The 24,579-nt window shown below is 35.3% G+C and overlaps 1 protein-coding gene across 1 annotated transcript; it reads right to left on the bottom strand.

The window, feature by feature from the left end:
* Nucleotides 1–101: 101 nt before the first annotated feature.
* LOC135683089 (prosaposin) lies at nt 102–23,610 on the bottom strand. Its single transcript, XM_065198285.2, has 36 exons — nt 23,449–23,610; nt 21,284–21,426; nt 20,804–20,875; nt 19,513–19,572; nt 19,038–19,097; nt 18,587–18,787; nt 18,199–18,261; nt 17,619–17,751; nt 17,371–17,459; nt 16,015–16,074; nt 15,460–15,537; nt 14,977–15,049; nt 14,262–14,338; nt 13,683–13,742; nt 12,735–12,812; nt 11,974–12,028; nt 11,732–11,817; nt 11,035–11,094; nt 10,784–10,864; nt 9,997–10,045; nt 9,539–9,615; nt 8,799–8,858; nt 8,187–8,267; nt 7,560–7,614; nt 7,129–7,220; nt 6,249–6,308; nt 5,555–5,635; nt 5,007–5,076; nt 4,497–4,573; nt 3,884–3,943; nt 3,190–3,270; nt 2,820–2,874; nt 2,548–2,630; nt 1,789–1,848; nt 1,279–1,359; nt 102–772 (listed from the first exon to the last, which is right to left on the bottom strand). Exons 1-36 carry the CDS (start codon nt 23,483–23,485, stop codon nt 698–700), a joined length of 2,763 nt encoding a protein of 920 aa, XP_065054357.2. The 5' UTR covers nt 23,486–23,610; the 3' UTR covers nt 102–697.
* Between the last annotated feature and the right edge of the window lie 969 nt (nt 23,611–24,579).

Raw genomic sequence — 24,579 nt, 5'->3', positions numbered from 1 at the left:
GCTGTAGTTGAAAAAATGTCGTTAGTATTTTCCTGTACGTTGCTGATTCATATTGTCAGACAGAGTCTTGGTAGAGCTTAGACAAGGGATCAAGACAAAAATTGCTAGTTGAACACAATTTTGTGCATTTTAATTAAACATCTCTTATGGTTACCAACATTCTATAGAAGCTTTAAATAGCACACACATCAAAATTCGTTTTAGTTCTGCAATGGTCTGATAAAGGGTCGAGACAAGGTGGGCAAAAATCTATAGAAAACATGACATTTATGAGCCGTTGTACAAGTAGAGATGAATTACACATGGTTAGAGTGGAAAAATGTTGTCTACCATAACATATCTTCTAGTTTAACAAAGGAAGGGTGATGTCTCACATTGGTCTTTGAAAAGTTCCAGACAGTCTTTGCTTGTCACGAAACCCTAAACAAGGACCCAGAACCAAAGGCCGGGTGTCTTTGAGTACAAAAATTCCTGAAAATGTTAATGTTCAACAACGAAAATTTCTCTTATTTTGATCTTCTCAAAATCAGAAATATATTTAAATTAACTTAGTGTTATTCTGTCCAATTCAATTTTTCCATACAGAATGCAATTATTTACCACTTTCGGGGTAAAAACTTTACACTGAAAAATCTTTTAAATAATATTAAGATCATTTTTTTTAAAGCATTATGTCCTTGTGATCATCCAGGCCCTTTCACACCATGATTGCTGCTTTCTTCAAAAGGACCATTTTGGCATTTGGTGCAGCTGAGGTACACAATGAAAGTTCCTGGGACAAAAAAAATCATATTTAGGCAAATCCTAGGGATGTTAAATATCACAATTTTTCTAGGCCTAATCTCATTTGGGGAACATACTGTTAATATGTACAGGGTTGCGAACCATACTTGCAGACAGCAAATCACTCAGTATAAACACATGTCTTGACGCCGTTCGAATTCCACACAGCAAACACCGGGTCAATTTTGTTTATTGGAAAAGAAAACCACAAATTTCCAGAAAAAGATGAAGAAAGAACTGGTTTAGGCAAATAATATAATCAATTTGGCTAAGAATTAAATCAATTCCAGCTATACAAATACAACGGAAAGGACACAGTCACTACCTTTGGTAGAAGCTACCTCAAAGTACAACAGACTGCACTGAAAAGCTGCTTATCATTGTAAAGAGTCCTTGGCAATCATAGCAATAGTAGAGCTGTACTGTATTTGTAGTTGAAATATTTTTCAAAACAAATGAACATAATACAAAATTGAGACGATGTGTTCAACGTACCTTGCAGACAAGATCAGGACTCATTGCCTGAGCGAGGTATTGGAAGATCAGTGGCAGATACGATGAGACTAAACTGTCGCACTATAAAAAAAATATTTTTTGTTTTAAAAATATAAAATCATATGATTTTGCAGCAATGAAACACGGAGAAAGAAGCCTGCCATTATCAACCAAATACTGTGTAGGAAAATGCTTACTATTTAAGAAAATCAAAGAAAGCATGTTACCATGAACTCCAAAAGGAGAAGTTATAGAGAAAAGGCAACAGAAAGACAAATTGCCGAATAAAGGAAGTAATGAAAACATATTTAAAAAACGATCTTTGGGAGGCTGTGAGACTTATAGAGGAAAAAATCGCCAATGGAACTCATTAGGATCCAAACTCATGAACACAAGGAATATTGATATAAACTTAATCACTAGCAAATATTTTATCAGCTGCGGAATATTTTCAAAAAGATTCAGAAATGAGGAAAAAGAAAATAAGCATTTTTGTAAAGCGTGACAAACCTCTGCTTTGTAAGATCCCAAATAACTGCAAAGTTGTTCAACAAGTGCGGTGATTTCGGCCTAATGTAAATAAAAATAGCCTTTTAAAAGGGATAGAAAAATCAACGGCTGATACTTTAAGCCTTCAGATCCGAAACTTTTCTAGCTGAAGAGACAAATGCAGCTGCTGTGAACAAAAGTGACAGTAAAGAAGTCAAAAGACCAAAGTAATTTGCTTAGTTAAGCGTGTTAACATTTGACAAATTTTATGGTTTTTGCACAAGAGAATGCTTGACAGCCAACAAACAATCTATAATTTCCAAATAGAAGACGAATAGACTTTTAGAGTAACAACTCTTCTTCTCGATTTGTCATAAAAAGATTATCAAGATAGCAATGCAGTTGTCAGCCTTCAAGATTCATCATTAGTAGAACGAGCCAGTGCTCAATGAGTGGGGTTTATTTTTGCTTGGATGGGTGGGCTAGGCATAGTTATGTTATGAAGGGTGGTGCGACCTTCACATTTCCCCACTTCACAGCACCGAGTGGCAATTTTAACCAAACAAGTTCGAAAACTGGAAACAGTGTTGTTCTTGTGAGAAAAATCCAACAAGTTATTGGAACACGAAATCCGGCAAAATCGCGGCATTATGGGATACACGTGACGTAGAAGAAGGGGATCGATACTTAGTTCTTTTTCAGCAAATTGACAATTGGGTGTCTGAACCCGAGAAAGTGGCAATTTCACAAAGAAAAACAATCACCGGAAAACAAACCCACCTCGGTTTTTGCGTCTTTGAGTTCTTTATCAATGTATCCTACAAGGATTTTGCAAAGGGTGCATGTTGCGCCTTCCTTGACGCCTGAAAATGGAAAATGATTGAGATTACGAGGATTATAAGAATCTAATAAGTTCAGGTACAAGGATTATCGAAGATTACATAGTTCCGATTGCGACGATTTGAAGATTCCTATTATGATGATTGGAAGATTACAAGTTTCTGGTAACGAGGATTCAGAATGATTACGAGGTTACGAACACAACCCCATACCTGCAACTTTGATCTTTTTGGCAAACTTATTGAAAGATGTGCATAATCCGAGTTCCTGAAATTGTAAAGGAGAAAATTGAAATTCATGATGATAAACATCGTTTTACGTAAAAATATGCATTGTAAGGTTGCGAAGGATCAAACTCCGCTGTAAACGTATTTTATACTTATTATATATCTTAACAATGGATCTATTTACATTGCGCAAAAATAAGGCATTTGGAAGAATGCTGAACGGAAAAAATAGATCTGCTTTCGATATTACCATAATTTTGAAATTATGTTTCAATCGAGGTGATTGACGGCAAAAACAAACTGGGATACACTGGGATAAAATGTGATAAATTGGGATAAACTAGAAGCATCATACCTTGCAAACAAGGGCTGGAGTGAGTTCTTTCTTCAACAGCTCGATAATCTGAGGCAGATAGGTATCAGCCAAAGATTTGCACTGCAAATAGGAAAAGTATTATGGTCTTTAAGAAACGTCATTGAAAGCTCTTTGAATCATGGTAGGAACATCAAGCCTGGCTTTTCTTATCGAATCAATAGGATTATTGCGAGAAATGATATTCCTTTTTCCTAGTAAAACCTTTCAGTAACGCTGAAAAGCAATGCTTTGTAAATAGCTACAGACTTTCAAGAAAAAATGGAAGGCAGTTTACATGACAGGGTGGCTAACTGAAACAACTTTATTTTTAAAAATTATTCATCTGGACAATATAGACTGAACGAACGAACGGCTTAAGATATGAAAAACAGTTTAATCGATCCTTGAAATAATACAGTCACCAAACTCTTTAAAATTGCTTTTATTTTTTCTAGGTCATTCTTTCCTAAACTTTATCAACAAATTCAAAACAACAATTATCTGTTAGCAAAACTCAAATCAGCCACTGATGACATCTCACCCAACTCAATTGACATTTTTCACTTATTTGGCATATTCAGTGGCGTTCTACAGTGCTATTCCAAACAAAAATGGTCCAAATTCAAAAATGTTGTAAAAACTTTTCATGAACTAGCTACTTTATCAAAAATAACATTTGTGAAAGATAACTTACTTCGTCTTTGTAAGTTCCTAAGTAACTGCAGAGCTGGTCAACCTCGGCGACAATTTCAGCCTAAAAATCGGAATATCCATGGTCAAAAGAGAATAAAAACTATTGGTCAACCAATGCGCTGTAGAAAAATTTTTATTTGTTTTGCTGATATGATTTGATGTTATCAACGGCCTGTGTGAGCTTCCAAATATGGCATATACATAGTCAATTGATGTTAATATAGACACGTTGTTTAAACGTGCATTTTATAGGTTGTTTGAAAGTGGATTTACTCCGTAGAACTGACTGAGAATTGACTTAGAGTCGGAGTAGCTACTTAGAACTGTCCTGTTCTATAAAAAAGCGTGTACAGCTTTGTCTATATCACATCGAGCATACAGACCAGTAAACAACAATTTCCTTTATCTCCACTTAGGGATATGTTATGATATCACCTTAGAAGTTGTTCTGTTAAAATCTTACGAGTAGAAAGCCTAGACAAACATCTGTGCCCTCAAAGGACCTTTTCTTTGATGAACACTTTTGGCCCTTCTGATTATACTTAAGATATAAAAGTATGAATAATAACAGGCATCGGAAATGATAAATAAAAAATAAGATATACAATATGTACTTCGGTTTTGGAGTTGACTAAACTTTCCACATAGGAAACAACAATTTCACATGTCTGGCAGTAGGATCCTCCTTTAACTGAAAAAACATTAATATATTTAAATAAATATTTGGATATATAAACGAATTTAAAATAGCTCCAGAAGGATACAATAAGTAAAAAATTAAACGATTAAAAAATTCTTAGCAAAAACAACGACATCATAAACCGACATAGCCAGGAAGATATCAGATTTGGTTTTAAGGTCTTCTGGTTTTGAGGACATTCCCAAGAAAGTTTTCCTGAAAGTATTTCACGAACTTTTAAATTTTATTTCTTTGATCATGTCTTTTAAAACATTTTCTAACAATATATTAAAATTTAGACAAACTGTTCCATTCTTGCATTGACAGCATCTAGAACAAGAATCCTGTAGCCATCTATATGCAGTGCCATGCAAAAGACATGTTCCTGGAATGTTAAATAGTCACTTGCCGATTCAATCAAAAATATGAAAATAGACTAGACTACCTTTAGATGATTTTTTTTGAAAAGCAGCTTTAACCAACAACTTCTTGGCTGCTGTGCAAAGGCCAAGTTCCTGATAAGATAAACATATAGGTGTTAGGTAAGCAAAAATGAATACAGTTATCTCTTACAAGTGATAAGTATATAGAAAAAGACGGTTCTAAGATGCTACACTGTGTCTTACGAACCATAGAACCATCCTGTTCTATACACCAAAAGCGTGTACACCTCTGCTTATAGGCATCGACCACTTTATGACAGCCAGGTAAACAGTTATTCTCGTTTCTTTATCTCTTACAATATCAAGGGAAAGCAACTTTTAGCTGTGTTTAAAATTCATTCATTGAAAACTCTTAGGATGGAAACAAAATTAGTTCTGTTAGCAGGTCTTGTGGATTTTAATTGCCTTGAACTCTGTGTTTTATGTCATGAGCAGCATTGGGGTAAAAAGTTATTGAATATGCGCTAAATAAGTGAAGGAGCTGCTTTTCTAACGATGGAATGACCTCTTGCATAACCAGTAGACAAAATAATTAGCTGAAATAAGGTACCTTGCAAACGACGTCTGGAGTGAGTGCCTGTTCCAAATATTGGAAAATCATTGGAAGATAGGCGGTCATCAAACTTTGACACTGGAAAAAGTAAATAAAGGTTGGAGATTAAAAGCTGAGGGAAAGTTGGACGTATAAAAGTAAATAGGATTTGCCCGGGTGCATAAAATATTAATCAAAGCTGTCAGTGTTATACAGAGGATCGCTTACAATACCAAGCTCTAATCTTGTTTTAGATTTTCACAGCAATTATGTGATTAACTAAGAATACGCTGAAATCTTTGAATTACAGCTAAAACGTCTAAAAAAAATTTGTAGTCACTCTTTTGATTGATTTTAAAAAAAGAAATGAAATCAGTTCTTCTAATTTAGTTTGACTTCTTAAATTCCCATATTGTTTATTTGATTCTCGAAGTATAAAAGGATTCCTAAAATACTCCAGAGGTCATGAACCCGATAAAAATTTCAACATTAATCGACTGAAGTCAAAAAACTTCAAACCCATAGAACTGAGAGTTGCCTCAAGGCATTGAATGGTTTGAAAATGGTTGCCTAAGTTTTAATCACAAAGCAGTTAAAACATTTTGAAATGATAATTTTTCACTTTTCATGGTCAATATGAATTAAATGCCGAGGGCAGACGCAATAAATGAAAATTGATGTAAATAAGAGAAATATGATAAAACCAACTAACCTCGGCTTTGTAAGTGCCAAGGTATGCACAAAGTTGCTCCAGCTCGGCCGTTATCTCTTGCTAAAATGCAATTTAGAGAACAGAGGCTATTAACATGATTGGAGAGTTTCTTATTTCAAAGTAAGAAAGTAAGCGAAACAGCTTATATACAGAATCCAAGGATTTATTCATTCCTTCTGGGACATTGGTCTTAAACTCTGCGAAAATTTTTGAGAAAAGACAAGAAGAGAAGTTTTATTTGTTTGTGTTTTGGTTGACCTTCCTTACAACAACCAACCATCTCTTCCAGGTTCTGCATAATAAATACTTGACAGTTGGAGTGATATTTGGTTGATACCAGGAAAATAAAGTTTGATAATATTCCAAATGCATACAATCTCCTGTTGCGAGAGAAATTTCCTCAGTTTTAATTCCGACTGTAGTTTCACTTTAACTCAATTTTAAAAAGCAAGGATTCAAGTCCGGTTTTAGAATAAACATGCTTCCTACGGGACTGATGAAAAGTAAGTCTTAAAATAGGTTAAAAAACTTGGTATTTAATGATTCACAAACCAATTTCTTTTTATTTTCAGCCGTTTTAGTTTTGTGTGTAACACAGAGGTAGGAAGCATTTGAAAAGAGGGGGTACATGGAGGCTAAAAAGGGCCATCTCCTCAAGCTAAAAAAGGAGTTAACCCCTGTCTTTAAAAATTTGGGTGAACCCCCGTGCTCTCCTTACTACTTTATGGTTTGTAATAGAACATTTCAATTTTACAATGGTTTTTAAAAGAAGGCTTTTTATTTGGAATAAAAACACATAAATCAATAATTAAAGCAAATAGATACGATGAAAGAAGAACGAAGGTAGAGCACTGCATACTTAATAATAATATAATTTTACCTGGGTCTTTTTGTTCTTCAATTCGGTATCAACATAACCAACAATAACTTTGCAAATTTGACATCCAGCACCATCCTTCAACTTCTTGACATCTAAGAGCAGATAATCATCGGAGATTGTAAGCAGGGAAAAGAAGAGTTTGAAAATTGGCTGACCAAAGGACTTTGACGGTTCCTGATCCCTCCCTTAGGGATATTTTTTGACTCTCACCATTCTAATATCCAACCAGTAAACAATTAAGCAACAGAAAATTTGTTACAAAGACCGTTTTCTAATCAAAAACGCATAAACAAATTTTTTGAGAAGTGAGTAGGATCATGTTCCGACATTTGCAGTCTCCTACATCCCCTAATGATGTTTCTGCCAATGCAGATATGACAAGAAAAATTCTACAAATGAATGTGAGTGATAAATATATGATGATTTATTACCGCTTAGTTTGATCTTCATAGCCATATCGCGTACAGCAGTGCATAGACCAAGTTCCTAAAAACAAAGTTTTTTGCTCACTTTCAAGGGGTATAGAATCGCTGGAAAACTCATAATAAATGAATCTTTTTTACTTTTTTATGACAGTTGATAAAATATTATATGAGGAATTTTTCAATCTTTCTCATTAACAAAGTAATTTCAATTAAAAACTCGAGTCAGAAATATACTATATTTCAATTAACAACTCGAGTCACAATGTTTTTATCTGAGTGTACCAAGCAAAGGTAAAGGAGGAAAAGTAAAAATACAATGGGTAGTGGAAGCGAGAAATAAATCAGCATAAGGGATTTAGGCCAGTTTTAGTTAAAGAAAACTTAGAAGACTACAGCTTATGGGTTGGAGGGAAAGTGTAGGGCTGTTTCAGAGAACACGTCTTTGGCTTAAAAGAGTTTGAGACGACAGGCACAAGATTTAGGTATTTCGACTGAAAAAGCTTGGTTAAAACAGATTTTCTTAGCGATGTTCAGTCAAAGAAAGTGCAACTACTGAACAATCAAATGGATGTTAATGGTGATAATGGATTGATAATGGTGAGCGCATTGATAATGGTGACGATACCAACTTACCTTGCAGACCAAAGCTGGGGTAAGCTCTTTTTTCAGAAGCTCAATGATCTGAGGGACATATGCCTTGACCAGAGCATTGCACTAGATACGAACAGAAAGAAGAATATGACATCTAGGGCATCGAGAGGTAGGGGCAGCTGGGGGTAAAAGCCCTAGGGGAGCTCCGTAGAATATCCTGCTGCTATACGGTAAAATGTACCTAGTTTGTATCTCAAGACTGGATATCGGCACGCTTACTAAACCAATAAAAAACTACAAAATGGTGACATGCTGTTTGCTGTGCCAGTTCTTTTTACATTAAAGCTCTACCACATTTAGCAATCTGATCTGAATGCCTTGTAACCAAATGTATAGCACAGCCAATCGAAAGTAGAGAATCTTCAATTCTTCAAATTTAAATACTTTCATGTCTTGATAATTGAAATAGTCTTATATCTGTTGAGATTCTAAAAATAAATATAACTTATTTAAAAACTGGTTTTCTGCGGGGAAATGACTTCGGGGACCGGATTGTTCCTTTGATAAGAAACTTTACATGCTAAGAACACACATCTTCAACATTATCACAGAGAGGTTAGAGTACACAAGTTAAATACAGACTAAATAAGTTACCTCATCTTTGTATGATCCAAGGTAGTTGCAGAGTTGATCCAAAAGCTGCACGATTTCGGCCTGGGAAAAATAAGTTTTGGTAAGGGAACTGCCCCGTTCAATGGATCTAACATGCAGCTTTCAGTTTTGCAATAAATGTAATTGCAAAAACATCGCCTTGAAGGTCTAGACTAAAAGCACTTAGGGGGGGGGGGGGGGGGGGGTTTCTCAACATGAAAATGATACAATGTCATTGATCATGATAGAGTTTTTAAAAAATTAGACAACATATGGAATTCTTTCTACATTATTTTATCCTTTTCTACCATATTTTAAAAACATTCCTTTTTTTAAATAGAGCGCATAAATACAAGTTGAGTAGCGCAAGCTTGATTTTGTGTTAAAATTTGTCTATTACATTGCAATCTTACATCCAACTGCCATTTCCCACGCCAAAAGTAGAAACATTTTAAGATATCAAGCTTGAAGACGATGACGTAGAGACATGGTGCAGCGATAGAGCACAAAAGACTCGAAAAGATACCACAGAGCTTTGTACCTATCCGACTTGGAACAACAAACATGACTATATAAATGCACGTTAGACCGAAGCATTTTGTACTTTGTAAGCATTTTGTACTTTGTAAGCATATATATTTTCAAAATCTTAACAGATATAAAACTATTTCAATTATCAAGATATAAAAGTATTTAAATTTGAAGAATTGAAGATTCTGTTTGTATTTTGTAAGCATACTCACCTCAGTGTTATTGTTCAGTAGATTCTCCACGTATGAAACAACGACCTCGCATATCTGACAATACTGGCCTCCGTTTACTGAAAACAAAAGCAGGCAATGAAATGATCAGGTAATCATAGCAACTTACTTCTTATACTTTATAAACCCGACAACTCAGGCCCCCTTAAATCAAATACCCCAATAACCCGAGCATCCAAAAACTCAAGCCCTCAGGTAACTCGACACCCCGAAAACTCAAAACCCTAATATCTCGAGCCCCCTGTAACCGGAGTCCCCGATAACTCGAGCTGTGTTTACATTCCCTTTGAAACTTCTCCAATATGTCTGAGCCCTTGATAAATCGAACATTTGTTAATGGAGGTTCGAGTTAACAGGACTTCACTGCATACTATAAGATGAACATTAATTGTATTGAAACGCAATTTGACAGAACATTCAACAACACTTTGATTACCTACCCTTTTCCTTTTTTTGAATCTTGGTTGCATTTCCACACATTCCAAGTGACTACAAAAACGTTCAAACATTAAATATTTTTGGTCGTGAAAGAGATCTCTCGATATTGTACATTTTACAAAAAGAAAAATGATAAAACATTCGGGGTACACGCATAAAATTAATGCAACAAATTAATGCATCTAATAAAATATTCAATATCAATAAAAAAACTGTTTGTAAAAGTCTTTATATAGGAAAAATTGTTTCTCGCATGGTTTACTTTATGATTCTTGGAGTATGGCCTTTCGAAATACAATGTGATACTGCTTTGAGAAAAAAAGTCTAGAAAATTTTTCCAGTGAAATATTTGGGATAAGAAATGATAAGCAGTGTTTCTAAAGGGCCTTGCCTGGAATCTACAAAAAGTTTCTTGAGCAAAGTTTTAAAGCCTAAGGAAATTGACGTTAAATAAACAAACAAAGTCTCATAGTTCACATGAAAGCATAGCTAAAAGTGAAAAATACTGATTTACGATAACCAGTTTTAAATTTAATCAACTCTTAGATATAAATAAATTTCAAACTGCATTGAAATTTCAAACTGAAGTCTAGTACAGATTAAAGAGAGTTTTTTTTATTTTAACGTAGATTTACAAGATAGTTTCTGGAATAAAAATGCTCAGGGAATCTGTGACCGTGTATCAAGGGCATTTCCAAACGGCCCTTGCAACTTACGTGTTCTCCTTACTGAAATTAGTATACGATTTTTTACTTTGCAGCTTACATAATGTATGTTGATTTCATTTACCTTGCAAACAAGATCTGGAGAAAGTTCTTGAGCAAGGAGCTGCATGATTTCTGGAAGGTAGGCAGCAACGAGGCTGTCACACTGAAACAAAGCAACGTAATTTAATGTGGAAAATCCATGAGAAACAGTTTGGATAAGTGACGTTGAAAAAGTGAAGCAAATAGCGACACAAATATATAGATATTCATCTACAGTACAGTACAATACAACATAATAAAAAAATAGTAAAGTATATGCTGGTAAAATTTTACCTCCTCTTTGTATGTGCCAAGGTAGGAGCACAGTTGCTCAACAAGGGAAACGATTTCAGCCTAGAAGAATGGGTGAAAATCTTTTATTAAAAATATGTGGTTCACATGCGAGCTTAACTATGCTGTCGATGCACAATGGACATAACATAACAAGTGGCCACGAGGGAGACAGCAAATTTAAGTGTCAAATTCATGGCCAGCTTTCATGGCCAAATTCATGAAAATTACTAATTATTTTCTGCCTAGATTTAACGTGTGTCGTGCGATTTTTTTAGATTAGGCAATGATTTTATTCGAGTTTCCTTGTTCCAAAACCCATCTCTCCCTGTAAAATGGGCTTAATCTTGGGTACCTAATCTCCCAGGAGCTCAGAATCAACGGAGGGGAGGCTAACCCATGTAATTACTCAAATAAACGAGGTCAAAAGGTAGTAAAATGTATTTAAGGGTCCTGTTTTTACTATAATCTTGCTATTCAAAAATTTACACTGCAAATATTTGAGCCAAAAATGTGAGCAATAAATTTGCGGGGTACGGCAGCTGGGCACCCATAAGTTCCAATAAACAATGCCTAACAACAGGAACCAGGCTAACCTTATTTACTTTTTCATCAATTCAATGATTGCTCTCTAGCTTCATATTGACAAAACAAGTAGCATTTTCAAAAACATTTTTATCAGGTTCCCTTGAATACTTACTTCGGTTTTTTGGTCCTTCATCAAGCTGTCAACATAACCAACAACAACTTTACACGTATCGCAATAAGTTCCAACTTTCTTGGATTCTGTAAAATGGAAAACTCCGTTAAATCTCAAAAAAGTCTACCAAAAAACGGACAAGTAATAAAACATCCTTGAATAGTTGTGAAGTTTTCCTTATTATTCTTGAATAAAATATAAATCGAACCTCCAAGCATGTTAATTTGACATGTTATACATACCAACTTTCCTCTCAAGTGAAACAAGAAGCGATTTTGCTGTGCATAGACCAAGTTTCTGAAAAAAAACATTCAAACGTTGCGTTTCTGTTTAGTTTCAAATGCAAAAATATGTTTGTTGTCTAAGTTTGTGTTTTGAGGGATAGGACGGAAAAACAGAGTGTTCCGGAAAACATTCAAGGTGCTTTAGTACAAGCAATGTAACAGCTTTCTCTGAAATGCTATTCCACGTTTAAATCTTTCTAGCTTTAACCCTGAACGTCTAACTGTTTGATACCAACAGAACCTTCTTCATTTGCAATTCTTCCTAATAGAATTTTAATGTATGAATAATGCAGCTCACTGAAAAAGAGTAGGGCAATTTCCAGAGAAAGGGGGGGGGGGTTAATGGTTAATCTTGCAACATACGGAGGATAAGATGTTGCATGATAATTATATGAAATTTAGATTTCTGTCAATACTTTTCAAGTCGTGGACATTTCTCTGAAATTTGAAAAGCTTTAGCATTAAGCCTGTCGTTGAACTGGCCAGGGGGGCACACAATGTTTATACGGGAGTATGGGGGGAACTCCGCTAATGTTTTGGAAAATTAAGATGAAATAAATCTCAGTTTAAGGACGAACGATTTTCTCTGAATGTTTCAGTAGGAATGGGTATATTTCAAATTCAAAAGCAAAAAAGATACTGCATTGTTAAACATATCCCTACAAAGACAGGTCTTTGCATGCCTGAGCTTGCCTGGGCCAGAGCCAAATCAAACCTACCTTGCAAACCTCTTCGGGTGTCATGTCAGCAATGTATTCAATGATAGTTGGGAGATACGTTTTGATGATCTCGTTGCACTGAAACAAAAAAAGGAAATAAACGACAATGCATCTAAATAATTATGAGCCTGAATATATTCAATATTTATGAGCCTGAGTAAAAGACAAAATAAGATGAAAATTAAATAAACGGTGAAATTTTGAGTCATTTTGAGCACAAATGCTAGACGATGGATTTTAAAGATCTTAAATTAATCCATGACTGATCGTTTACCAGGGTTGCAGCTTGACATCGTATAAGAAACTTATACAAACACAGTATAAGTTGCCATGCCTAAATTTTATATCGGTTGAATCTTATACAAACATTTGTTATTGATATCAGACTATTCATATCTTTGTGGCTCAACAGCCACTGGTTATCAACCAGATAAACTTATTACAAAGATCAAGGAATTAAATTCGGGGAAATTTTAAATACAGCACAGATAATATAGAGCTCCTAGCATTTTAATACAGCGGACAAACCAATGAAACTGAATGCAATTATCACCCTTCATAGCAGTTATATTCAAAGAGGGACAATATTAGGGACATTTTCTATCAATATAAAATACGTTAAGGCTGTCAGAAAGTTGATACGAATATATGAGAATTATTCTGAGCACATGATTCCAGTGGCATCTACACGTCAGTTTTGGTTCAAATGTCTTTCACCCGATATTAATTGTCTAACAAGTCTTCTTACAAGTTTTTCTTCCTCACGTAAGCAGCAACATTATTTTAAGGTCAATCTTTCCTGTCATCTCTGGTATTGATATAGCCTGAATGCTATAATCAAGTTCGAACAAAATAAAATCTCAAATAACAAACAGTGATTTCAGCCTATTGCCTGAATCTATATAAGATGAGAAACATGAGAGAATCCAATGGAATAGACAATATTACCTCATCCTTGTAAGATCCCAAGTAGTAACACATCTTCGTCATTTCGAATTCTATTTCATGCTAGTGACGAAAAGCAGATCTATGATTCCTTATGAATTAAAACTTTCTGTTATCAGCACATTACGAAATACGTAAAAAGCAGCTAACAATGTTACTTCTGTGTAATCGTATATGCAGAGATTCTTCAAAGGAAGAAACAGATTTTCAAGGCCATAGAACAACATGTATATGTGCATCTTTGAAAAAATAGTTCTTTTAGTTATAAAACACAGGAGGTTCTGAATAAACTTTTGCAAAATGTAGAGCTATACAGCCAAATCTGCTTATTTGTTTTAAAAGACCAAAAGAAAGACAAGTCATAGCCTAACTACCTTTCTTAGCTAAAATACCATCAACTCCAGCAGTAAACGATGTTTGCTGCTGATGTTTTTAGACCAAGGTTAAGTGATGGATGACAAAACTAAGTTTGAAGGCGAGTAAGTTGAATTCATTCTTTCATACCATATATTCATTTGGGCCGATACTAGAGCTTTGTAGTTCATCATTGGAAAGCAAAATATTTTTAATCGATTTACTTACTTCGGTTTTATTGTTCTTCAAAAGGATGTCGACGTAAGTGGTGGCAAACTTGCACGTACTGCATGTTGTTCCAGATGCTTCAAAGGAAAAAAACAGGGATTGAAAAAGTTAATAAAAGGGGGCTCAAGTTTAGATTTCAAATTCAAGACGAAATGTGGTTCATGAAGAGGTTTAGAAACAATGGTAGACAAAAAGAGGGCTCAAGACTAAATCTCAGTTCAAGGCAAAATGTGGTTCAAGATGCGCCAATGGAAAAAAGTACAGATTCAAAACAAGGGTACAAAATGAATGGGTCCAAGGCCAATCTCCCGGCATAAGACGTCAAAGCAGAGGAGGAAGGTATCAACAAATTGTTGGCAAGTTATGGTTAACTAGAAAATTGTCGATTCATCAAAACTATCTACCAAAACTAAAAACAACTGAAAAAGTCGTTCTGAATGCAAAAAAAGCTACTGGAGAGAATATTTTCGGTATGACCAAGGAGTTTTGAATTTTAACGTGCATTTCAACGACAGTCTGTATCTGTTATATTTGAAATCCTAGAACCCTAGAACTTAGTAGTGTTTATAAAAGAGCTTCATAAATAGGATAGAGAAAGCCCCTGCCCCACCCCCATTGCCCCCTGTACCATGGCACAAGGACTTTGCTTGAAGCGATTATCAGTCAAACAGGTGACAGAGACATGTAAAGGAAAGTAAATCCTCTTTCTACCCACCAACAGCTTTTTGGTCAAGCTTAACATGGGTCATCTTAGTAGCTGAGCCTTTTGATGTACAGAGACTAAGGGCCTGTAAAAAAGTGATACTTTAAACAACCTGTATAAACGCAATTTATCGCAATTTCATGAGCATGTCGTGTATTAACATTTCATAGAATGGGCTATTTGCAATTAGCAACTCTTAGAAATTAATCGATCCATGTATAAAACGAAATCTTCCAGGCTTTCAAGAGCTTGAGGACGAATCATGAGCTTCAGGAATCCGAGAAGTAGGCAAAAATATGGGTACGCTCGTGACTGACCACAAAGCAACCATTTTTCTTAGTGTGTGCTTAAAAATGGTCTTTAAGAAGGATTTCTTCGTTATAAGTTCCCTTAACGATCTTGCAAATTCTATTCTGGAATATATTACATGCTCCATTTCTAATGACTCCTAACCAGTAAAAGGTTTCTAAAATAGGCTTTGGAGTGGAAGTTTACCTTACAAACTGAGCCTGCGGGCATTTCTGCCAGGTACTTGATGATTGCCACCAAGTAGTTTGATACGATGCTGTCACACTGAAACGAGAAGTGCTCAAATTAAAGCTAGGAAAAAGCGAACAATACTGGTGAGCTGGGATAAAAAAACAACAGACTGGCCCAAATACTGCGTATATCAAAGCCATTTGTAGCTATTGTAAACGATTATATATAATCAATAGACAAGAGATCGGAACTCGAAATTTGAAAAACGGGAACAGGTATGACTATGGTCCTTCAAGAATGTTTTGGTCAAATTCTAGGGGGCCAAAGAGATCAATTTCCCCATAACTTCAGCATAAGTGTACGAGAAGTGTTGGTGTCGGCTTATTGTTTTAGCAACGTTTACAAAAATCTTCATAGAAACCTGACAATTTCTAGAACATGGGGGGGGGGGCGAGGGCACTTCTTGGGCGACGGCACTTCTTGCCTGCATCGATGGCATTACAGCCCTTGGTACTAAAAGCTTTATGAACCTTGAAGGAAAAAAATTCAGCTTGGTAACTTATAGCATACCTCTGCCTGATATGATCCAAGGTAAGAGCACATTGAGTCCAGTGCCTGCTTGATTTCAGCCTAGTAAAGAACACGCAACATAAATAAAATGATTCTAATCATTATACAGTTTATTATCACACCATGTAAAATGCTTTATTTGATGGTCAAAAGTTGGGGGCCATTACTTCCTAAATTTTCATACTAACGATGATGTTTGATTGTATGATTTGTGATGAATACAAATATGATTGATATATGATACTTATGATATATGATATTGCAGGACTGCAACGAGCGTGTGGTAAGTTAAGAGGCACAGTAATACGAGGCTTCCTCGATGCAGCCCACTACGTCTGATAAAGGGCACAAAATTAAATGGCCCCTTGAACATAAGATAATTGATCAGAGACATCGATGTTGCTTGTCGCGGAAATCATTAATCGGAGACCTTTTCATAGAGGCCTTCTTAAATTGCTGTTAATACACTATAAACAGCCTATATTGCATTAATTACGCTTTAAACGCTTTTTAAAATTTAAGGTACAGGCGGCTGACTCCATCATTTAGCTTGTATGAGAAATATCAACAAAGAAATGCAATTGTTATCGGAACCCTGCAGACTTTCAAGAAACATAGGACTCTAGTCTTAATTCCATATCAAAATGAAATATATTCGATTCTGTCAATTCCATAGACCTTATTGCATAACACGAAGATGCTGCATTCTTTGTTTGCGCAACAGAACCAATCATGTGACGGCATGCAATGTGGTGCAAGTCACAAGGGTATCACTGGGTAAACAAATATTGTCATGGGATTTCAGTTTTAGGCTACAATAGTTTTAAAGGCTAGGGTAAGGAGCAAATGATGCACAGCCTACCTAAAACTGTCGATAGCAAATTCAAAATAATTGATATTTCCATGAAACAATCCCTTCTTGTTGAGATCATTCGCTGTTTCAATCTAATGCTAGGCCAATATAAACTGCTTTAATATGCTTAATCCTGTCATGGATAGAAGGCTTGTTACGGATTCGCCAATCAAATATCCCCATGTCATATGATGGTTCGCAAGATTTTTCAGCTTCGGCTTATTTCGGTTCAAAGATGTTTTTTAAGATTTACAAGTGGGCTTTTAAACCTAATCGTTAAAACATGACAGCCAAGCCTACTTCAATTCAGCTTTGAGTTGAGTTTTGACAACTAGCTATTCGATACATGTTGCTAGGAAAACTGCTGGGAAGGAAAAGGGCTGCAGACAGTCTATAGCATTTATCAGAAGGAAAAAGAGCCAAGGTACGGTGCTCAGAACATATCAAGGAAGTTATTTAAAATCCTGATAACTTCCATCACAACAAATTCAATAAAGTCATACCTCTGTTTTCTTGTTCTTCAGCAAAGAGTCAACATACTGGACAACCAGCTGACATGCTTCACAGGTGACAACATTTCCAACACTTTTGACTGAGAATGAAAAACAAAATACTATGAAGAAAAAGAAATTTTGTTGAAAGACAGAGCAATACAAAACAGTTTGAGAGGAAGTTTGTTTTTCCTAAAACTAAAATTTGTGCATGAATTGTGGAAAACCAAAAAGGTTCTCAAATTTGTTTCCTAAAGTACCTGGTACATGTGGCTTAGACTTGACAACAGCTGCTGAGCAAAGTTTAATAGCTGTGCAAATTTCCTTTGGCTTCATCTTGTTGACAAGCATTTTGATGATTTCCTTTCCATACTCTGAGATCAAAGCATCACACTAAAATATAAGTAAGCAGGATTAACATACACTGATTTGCAAACTTGAACTTTGTGCTATAAAAGTATAATTCAATTCTCTAACTCCAATTACTTTGAATTATACTGTATTGCTAATTTTACTTAAAGGCACTATGTCCAGTCATTCAATAGGCTTTGCACCCATTTATGATCAAGAAACACGGGGAATTTGCCTTGCCTTGCTGATGGCGTATATATTAATAGGTCTGTTGTGTATTACAACTAATGTGGCAAGCAAAATGCAAAGGGGTATAGTCCTAAAAGCTGACATTGGAAGTTTGATGCATAATTTCAAGTCCTTAAATCTGACTCCTTTGATATTTCAACCTAGCACAAATTTATATAGTTTTACCATACAAAATTTACTACTAAACATTATCCCTATTTTTTATTTTGAAAAGGCTACCAAAAACAGAAACATTCTAACCTCGGTTTTGATGGTGGATGGTAAATAACTGCAGAGCTTCTCAACTTCGCTGATTATCTTTTCCTAAAAAAGCATGTCCTTAATAGCTGAAGTCAGATAGGAAATTGAAAAAGTCGTGCAAATACATAACTTGAAAGTTTAAAAATTAAGCATCCGCCAGATTTAATATTTTCTCAGTATAGCATGTTTGCAGTCTTTAGTGGTCCAATTTCAATTTTGCCATATTCCTTCTGTAAGTATTGAGCACACTTAATGTTTCAGCAAGGTTGAATGAAAATTTGGTAATAGCTATATACAAATGATGTACCATAATTAAAGTCTCTTTGCTAAATTAATTTAAATATAGAAGGAGGATCAATCCAGTGAAAATCTAAGCACATTAGATCACCTCGGTAGATTCAGATCCGATAACTTTGTCCAATTCTGTCATTGCAAATTCACAAACAATGCATAAAGCACTTGATTTTGGCTCTTCAACATGGCGGGTTCCAGTAAACATAATTGGTCCAGATCTGTGACCCTTCTCAACTTCAACTGTTCTCATTGTGGTGCACATACCAAGCATTTTGCAGATAAGCTCTGGGTTGGCCTAAACATAGAAACAGGCATTGATATGAGAAAATTTTTTAAAAGTAACTACAAACTGATAAAAACTTTCAAAATATACCGACCAAAATAAAAAATAACAAACTTGAGGACAATGTTCAACTGTATGCTTTAGATAAAGCTTTTCCTCTGGAATATCACAAGGCTAAAAAATCCCACAAAAAGTTAAACAAAGCTGCGTCAAGAGCAAAAACGAACTGACAAAATCTGAAAATGATAACAATTTTACATACAGTGTACTGGGATACCATTTCCATAATTTCTTTGCCATATGTGTTAACCAATGCTTTGCACTGCAAAGGAAAGTGAATGTACATCAGCATATGAAAAAAGCATTTCTATTTAAATAAATAAATAGGTTATCAAAGTTAGTTTTACATGTAGTATATAGGTTTCAAGAGCATTTTGAAAACTAAACTTGGGCCTACAAAGCATTAGGAAAAAGAACATCACTTCATATTAGATTATTTTTGTAACAGAATATGTCACAGCAGTTTAACTTTGATCTGAAATTAGAAATGTCTTTATGGCTTATAATGGCTATAGATAAAAATTCAAATTTATATATAGTACATTATGCTCTTCACTTTATGCATAGCAATTTGTTCTTGAGCGCAACATGACTTCTGCTCACCATAAAAGGATGTTTACAGAGTTGCAGCCAAAACAAACATGGAATATTTAAAAATGTATAAATTTACAAGTTACCTCAGCTGCATAAGCACCAAGGAAGGAACAAAGTGCATCCAGTGATTGAATAACTTCGGCCTAAAATGAAATAGAAACATAACATTAGTTTGAAAAAGTCAAAGTAAACACTTGATATAAGAATGCAGGCCTCTCAATGAGTTTTTCAGTGGGCGCATGCTCAAATGCATGCCTCGCCTAGTAGGCAAAAATGGCATGTTTTCGCAAGAAAATATTTTGTATCCAGAAATCTCTAAACAAACTATTTAATTAAGCACTAAAAGCAAAAAAAAAACAAACACATTATTGTTGTAGTTCGTCAATGCCCAGCTCAAATTCCGATGAAGAATCGGAGTCAGAAGAATTGGATGAATCAACATCAGCAACTGTGGGTTCAAGTTGATTTTTCTTGCTGCACAGAGCCTCCTGTGTTTCATTCTCTGCAATATCAAGTCAAGTTTTTCGTCATTTCTCCATATAAATATGAACTGCACAAAACAAAATTTATTTTCTTTCCCCTGTTGACCTGACCTTGTTGTTTCCTTTGATAAGCATCTTCCATGGTTGCATGTGACATACTTATTCTGCGCTTGTTTAGCAGAAGCGTGAGTAAACTGAACGCCCTTTCTACAGCAGAATTTGAGCTAGCAATGCATGTCAACAATTCCATCATCAAACATAGGTTAGGAACTTGTCTTTCCTAAAGGTCAGAATTTTTTGCCAGAGAACTTTCAGCTCCTTTAAAAACTGTCCCATCTGACGGCTTGCAAATGAGGTGAATTTTTTCCACTGGATGATGACATCTTTTTCACTAATTCCAGCTTTGGCCAATGGGGCTGCAAATTTTTCTAGCAGGGTGCTTATTTCTGATACACCATATGCTGTGTCGTTTTGCCAAATTTTTTTATTCTGATGAAGCCCTGTATGCCAGGGCGAAATATTAGTACTCCTTAAATTTAATTAATTTTGAAAATTTTATCTCGTTACATTTAATTTTCGTTGTCATATTGCTTTATTGGTTATTGATGGGAAATAAATTCAAGAGGTGTTTGCTTTAACTTGACAATAACAATTTCCTCGAAAGAGGCTCTTTGTACAATAACTATTCAAAACCAAAACACAAGGAGCGCAATTTAAAGGGTTCTTATAAACCAGGCTCCTGATTTATTGCGCGTCTCAGCAACGACACGAGCATGCCAAGGCATGCGCGCATTATCGCACGCCTTAAACGGAGAGGCCTGAGAATGCTTATCAATCTTTGCAAATCTTCTTAATATACCTCAGCAAAAGCTTCTAATTTACACACACTTACTTCAGTGATGTTGTCTGCTAAATAAGCATGAATTTGGGTGACAACAGCCTTGCATTCATCACATCCTGTTCCCTGTGTGAAGAAAAAGCTTACAGTTAAATTACAAAGCAAAAAAGAGGTGATAATATGCTCATCCCTATAACATCTACAAACGTTCAAGCATTTGCATTTGTATAACACCATACATATTCTTCTGTAGGAACAAAACCAGAGCTACTTCATTTTTATAATTAAAACTGTATTAGCTAAAACCATTTTATAACTGTGATTATAATTTTATTTTATTTCAGGAAACAAGCTTGCCAGTTACAAATTATAAATGAAATAGATGGATTTGTAAGTTTAGTTTAACTGGAACTGAAGATGAACAGTTTTCATTTCTAATTAATTTTCACAACAAAATGACCAAACCTCTCTGATACCCTTAGAAATAAAGTTTCCAAAAGAGTTATCTATATTAAGGAAAAGTGACAAACAAACCTTGATTTGCTTCAACCAAACATGTTCAGTGCAATATTTTACAGATCCACATTGCGTGGCAGTTTTGTAATCTTTGCACCAATATGAAGGTCCCTGGGTGCATTCCTCATCTCCAAGAAGTTTTGGTGCACTTTTTGCACTTGCTAGAAAAGTTCAATTCTTTATAAAAACAGAGCCATGGCATCAAATGTGAATTTTAAATTTTTTAAACAAGTTACAAATAATCCATACCATATAAAATTTTAGATGCTTGTGCGAATAAGGAGAATTTAAATCAGCAATATTTGGTACCCAGTAGCATCACCAGGGTTGAAAGATTGGGGGAGCCAAGGCGAGTTGAGCAAGGGAAAAATTAGGGTCCACACACATTTGAATGCTCAGTGGGTAGGGTCTCTGACTACAGACCCAAGGGTCTGTGGTTCAAGTCCCTGGCATGACCAAACTTACACCTAGAGTGGTCAGCTCTCTGTAATTCCAGGGGTAGGAATCATGAGGTGTGGTTACATCAAGAGGAAGGATCAGGACATTGCTCGATAAGCATAAGCATTTCAGTGTACTAAAAACTACCTTTGGGTGCTAGGTAGAAAAAAATACAACAAAAATGCTAGAAACACATTGGAATGCTAGAAAACCCCTTTTTAAAGATATTGTTTGCCATTATGGGGTCTCAATTCACTCTTGCCTCCACCTCACTATGCTTCTGCTGGTACCTAGACTTGCTCCAAGTCTATTTCATCCTTGAGAGAGGAGTATTTACTTTTGTCCTGAGAATTTCTGCGAAGGAGAGGGGGCATAAATCCACAGGAAGGAGGTAAATACTCCTCTCTCAAGCATGAAATAGACTTAGAGCAAGTCTAGCTGGTACCTTATGTAAGGCAAGGGAACCTGTTTAAACTAAACTTATAAATATAATTATAATAAACAAAATTATAAGCAGTAGTTATTGCGGGTTTTTGTGTGGTGAAAATCATTACCAAGGGTACATTTGATGTGAATTACAACATCTCCTCATAACAATGAATTCACTCTTGCCTCCACCTCACTATGCTTCTGCTGGTACCTAGACTTGCTCCAAGTCTATTTCATCCTTGAGAGAGGAGTATTTACTTTTGTCCTGAGAATTTCTGCGAAGGAGAGGGGGCATAAATCCACAGGAAGGAGGTAAATACTCCTCTCTCAAGCATGAAATAGACTTAGAGCAAGTCTAGCTGGTACCTTATGTAAGGCAAGGGAACCTGTTTAAACTAAACTTATAAATATAATTATAATAAACAAAATTATAAGCAGTAGTTATTGCGGGTTTTTGTGTGGTGAAAATCATTACCAAGGGTACATTTGATGTGAATTACAACACCTCCTCATAACAATTTGTTAAAAAAAAATTTTAAAATGCATAGAAAAATTTTCTAATCTGCAACAAATCACAAACAGCAAACCTTAAAATTTGCCTGCAATCCACTATAGTTAGAACCAAAACTTTCTAACCTTTCTTTCTTAAACCTTTCGAAACCTTTCTTAAAAATTCTTTCTAACAAGAACATACAGCCATGTACAATTTGAAAACCAAAACTGCATAACACATGTATATACTAAAGCACAATTTATGTTTCTTACAAATAAAAATGTTGCCTCCTTGGTTAGTACCAGCCTTACTCCTTTAGAAGAGCTGCTTGTCAATTATATAATAAAACATGACCTTCTCAAAGTCATTTAGAAATTCTAGTCTGCAAATGTCCAGGACATCCATTTTTTAATTTAACAAATCACATAAGAAATTCCCCACCTCATTTTACAGTTCCCACCATTATAATTGCAAATTGAAAAAAAACCATTAAAAAATTTACTGGAAATGACTCAGAGAAGGAATACAATTATCGTAATAACTGAAAACGAAAGTTGAACAAGACAACTTTATCTTGAAAACAAACGAATTGCAAAGATGAAGTTTAGGAATGTACAGTGTTCTATGAAGTAAATAAAAGAAGAGTGAGGAAAAGCTAAAGACGCGGCTTGGTGAATTATATGAGTGTCGCAACTGTAACTGACGGAATCCAAGAAGAGCAAAGCTGGCAAAAAGGTTCTACTGTTACAAACAATGAGTGCACGGGCCTAAATAGGTTTCGAACATAAAATGAAAGAGTATATGTTCACAAAGTTCAACTCACCGTATGCTACAAAAACTAGAAAGATGATGTACTTCATATTTGAAATCTTCAATTGTTCTAACTTCCTTTCTTTCCAGCAAGAAATGCAAAGTGCAAGTTATTTGCGTCGCTTCCTCACTTTGAACGTATGTGGGTCACGAGACACAGGTGATGTTGTAGTGGATAAAGCAACAATAGAAGCGTCAATCAACCAATTTCAAACAATAGTTTTTTAAAGAATCTTTATTGTTTGTTCCAATTTTGTGTCAATCAAAAAGCTGAATAACAACGCTTGTGGTTTTCGTCAAAAATATCTGAGTACTTTGTCATCAAGTAACTGTGAAACGAAAACACATGGATAAAATACCTTTCTCTTTCGTGTAAAGGCAAATTTCGACTGTGACCCAGGGGTCTAATGCTATCAAAATAACAAAGGGGCTCTTGCACAAAACGCAACGAAAACGATAGCAAAAGCAGAAATGGGCTACTTGTTGGCATTATCATGGAGGGCTCAGCCCCCTAGCACTACACCTCTGCGGTGACCCACCACTTTAAAATGATTGTGTCATTAGCATAGCTTTTGAATTTCAAAATTAAGATGAAAAAATCCCAAGGAACAGCATAAAAATTGGTTGAATATGTTAAAAATTGCCTATTTTAAATACTTTCTTAAAATATATAATCAAGTTCTTTCTTAAACTATCAAATAACAGTTTTGCATGACATTGTTAGTAGTATGGTTTTTGCCAGCGAAAGCTATGTAATAATAATAATAATAATAATAATAAAGGCATTTATATTGTCTGGTTTGCCCTGGAAAATGTCACTGTATGGGTAGACTTTCGCACTATCACCGCATTCGCACTAATACGAGATGTCACAGATGTTACAGAAGCTGTGTTAAGGCGGGTTTACACGATCGTTTTTCCTTAAATTTTTTTTCGATATTGGACCGCGATGAACGACAACGATCGTGTAAAAGGCTAAATTGCTGAAAAAAGTTTGATGCTATCTGTCGTTTTTAATCCGCTTAATTGGCGATAATGATCCATCGTTGAAGATTTTATTTTGACTCCGGGTCAAAATAAAATCTCTACCATCATTTTTTTTCAAAGGGGCCGACAAATTCTGACGTCATGTCAGCCTCGGGGA

Source organism: Rhopilema esculentum, chromosome 17, assembly GCF_057945365.1.
Source record: "Rhopilema esculentum isolate cy_ngs chromosome 17, ASM5794536v1, whole genome shotgun sequence".
Taxonomy (NCBI): domain Eukaryota; kingdom Metazoa; phylum Cnidaria; class Scyphozoa; order Rhizostomeae; family Rhizostomatidae; genus Rhopilema; species Rhopilema esculentum.
This window is presented reverse-complemented; position numbering and strand designations above follow the sequence as displayed.

Excerpts from the sequence above, each read along its gene's own strand:
- LOC135683089 (XM_065198285.2), bottom strand. The coding sequence starts at position 23,485 with ATGAAGTACATCATCTTTCTAGTTTTTGTAGCATACG. Across the intron at positions 11,818-11,973 it reads TTCACTTGAGAGGAAAGTTG|AATCCAAGAAAGTTGGAACT; the intron begins GTATGTATAACA and ends TCCATTTTACAG. Across the intron at positions 6,309-7,128 it reads TGAAGAACAAAAAGACCCAG|CAAGAGATAACGGCCGAGCT; the intron begins GTAAAATTATAT and ends ATTGCATTTTAG.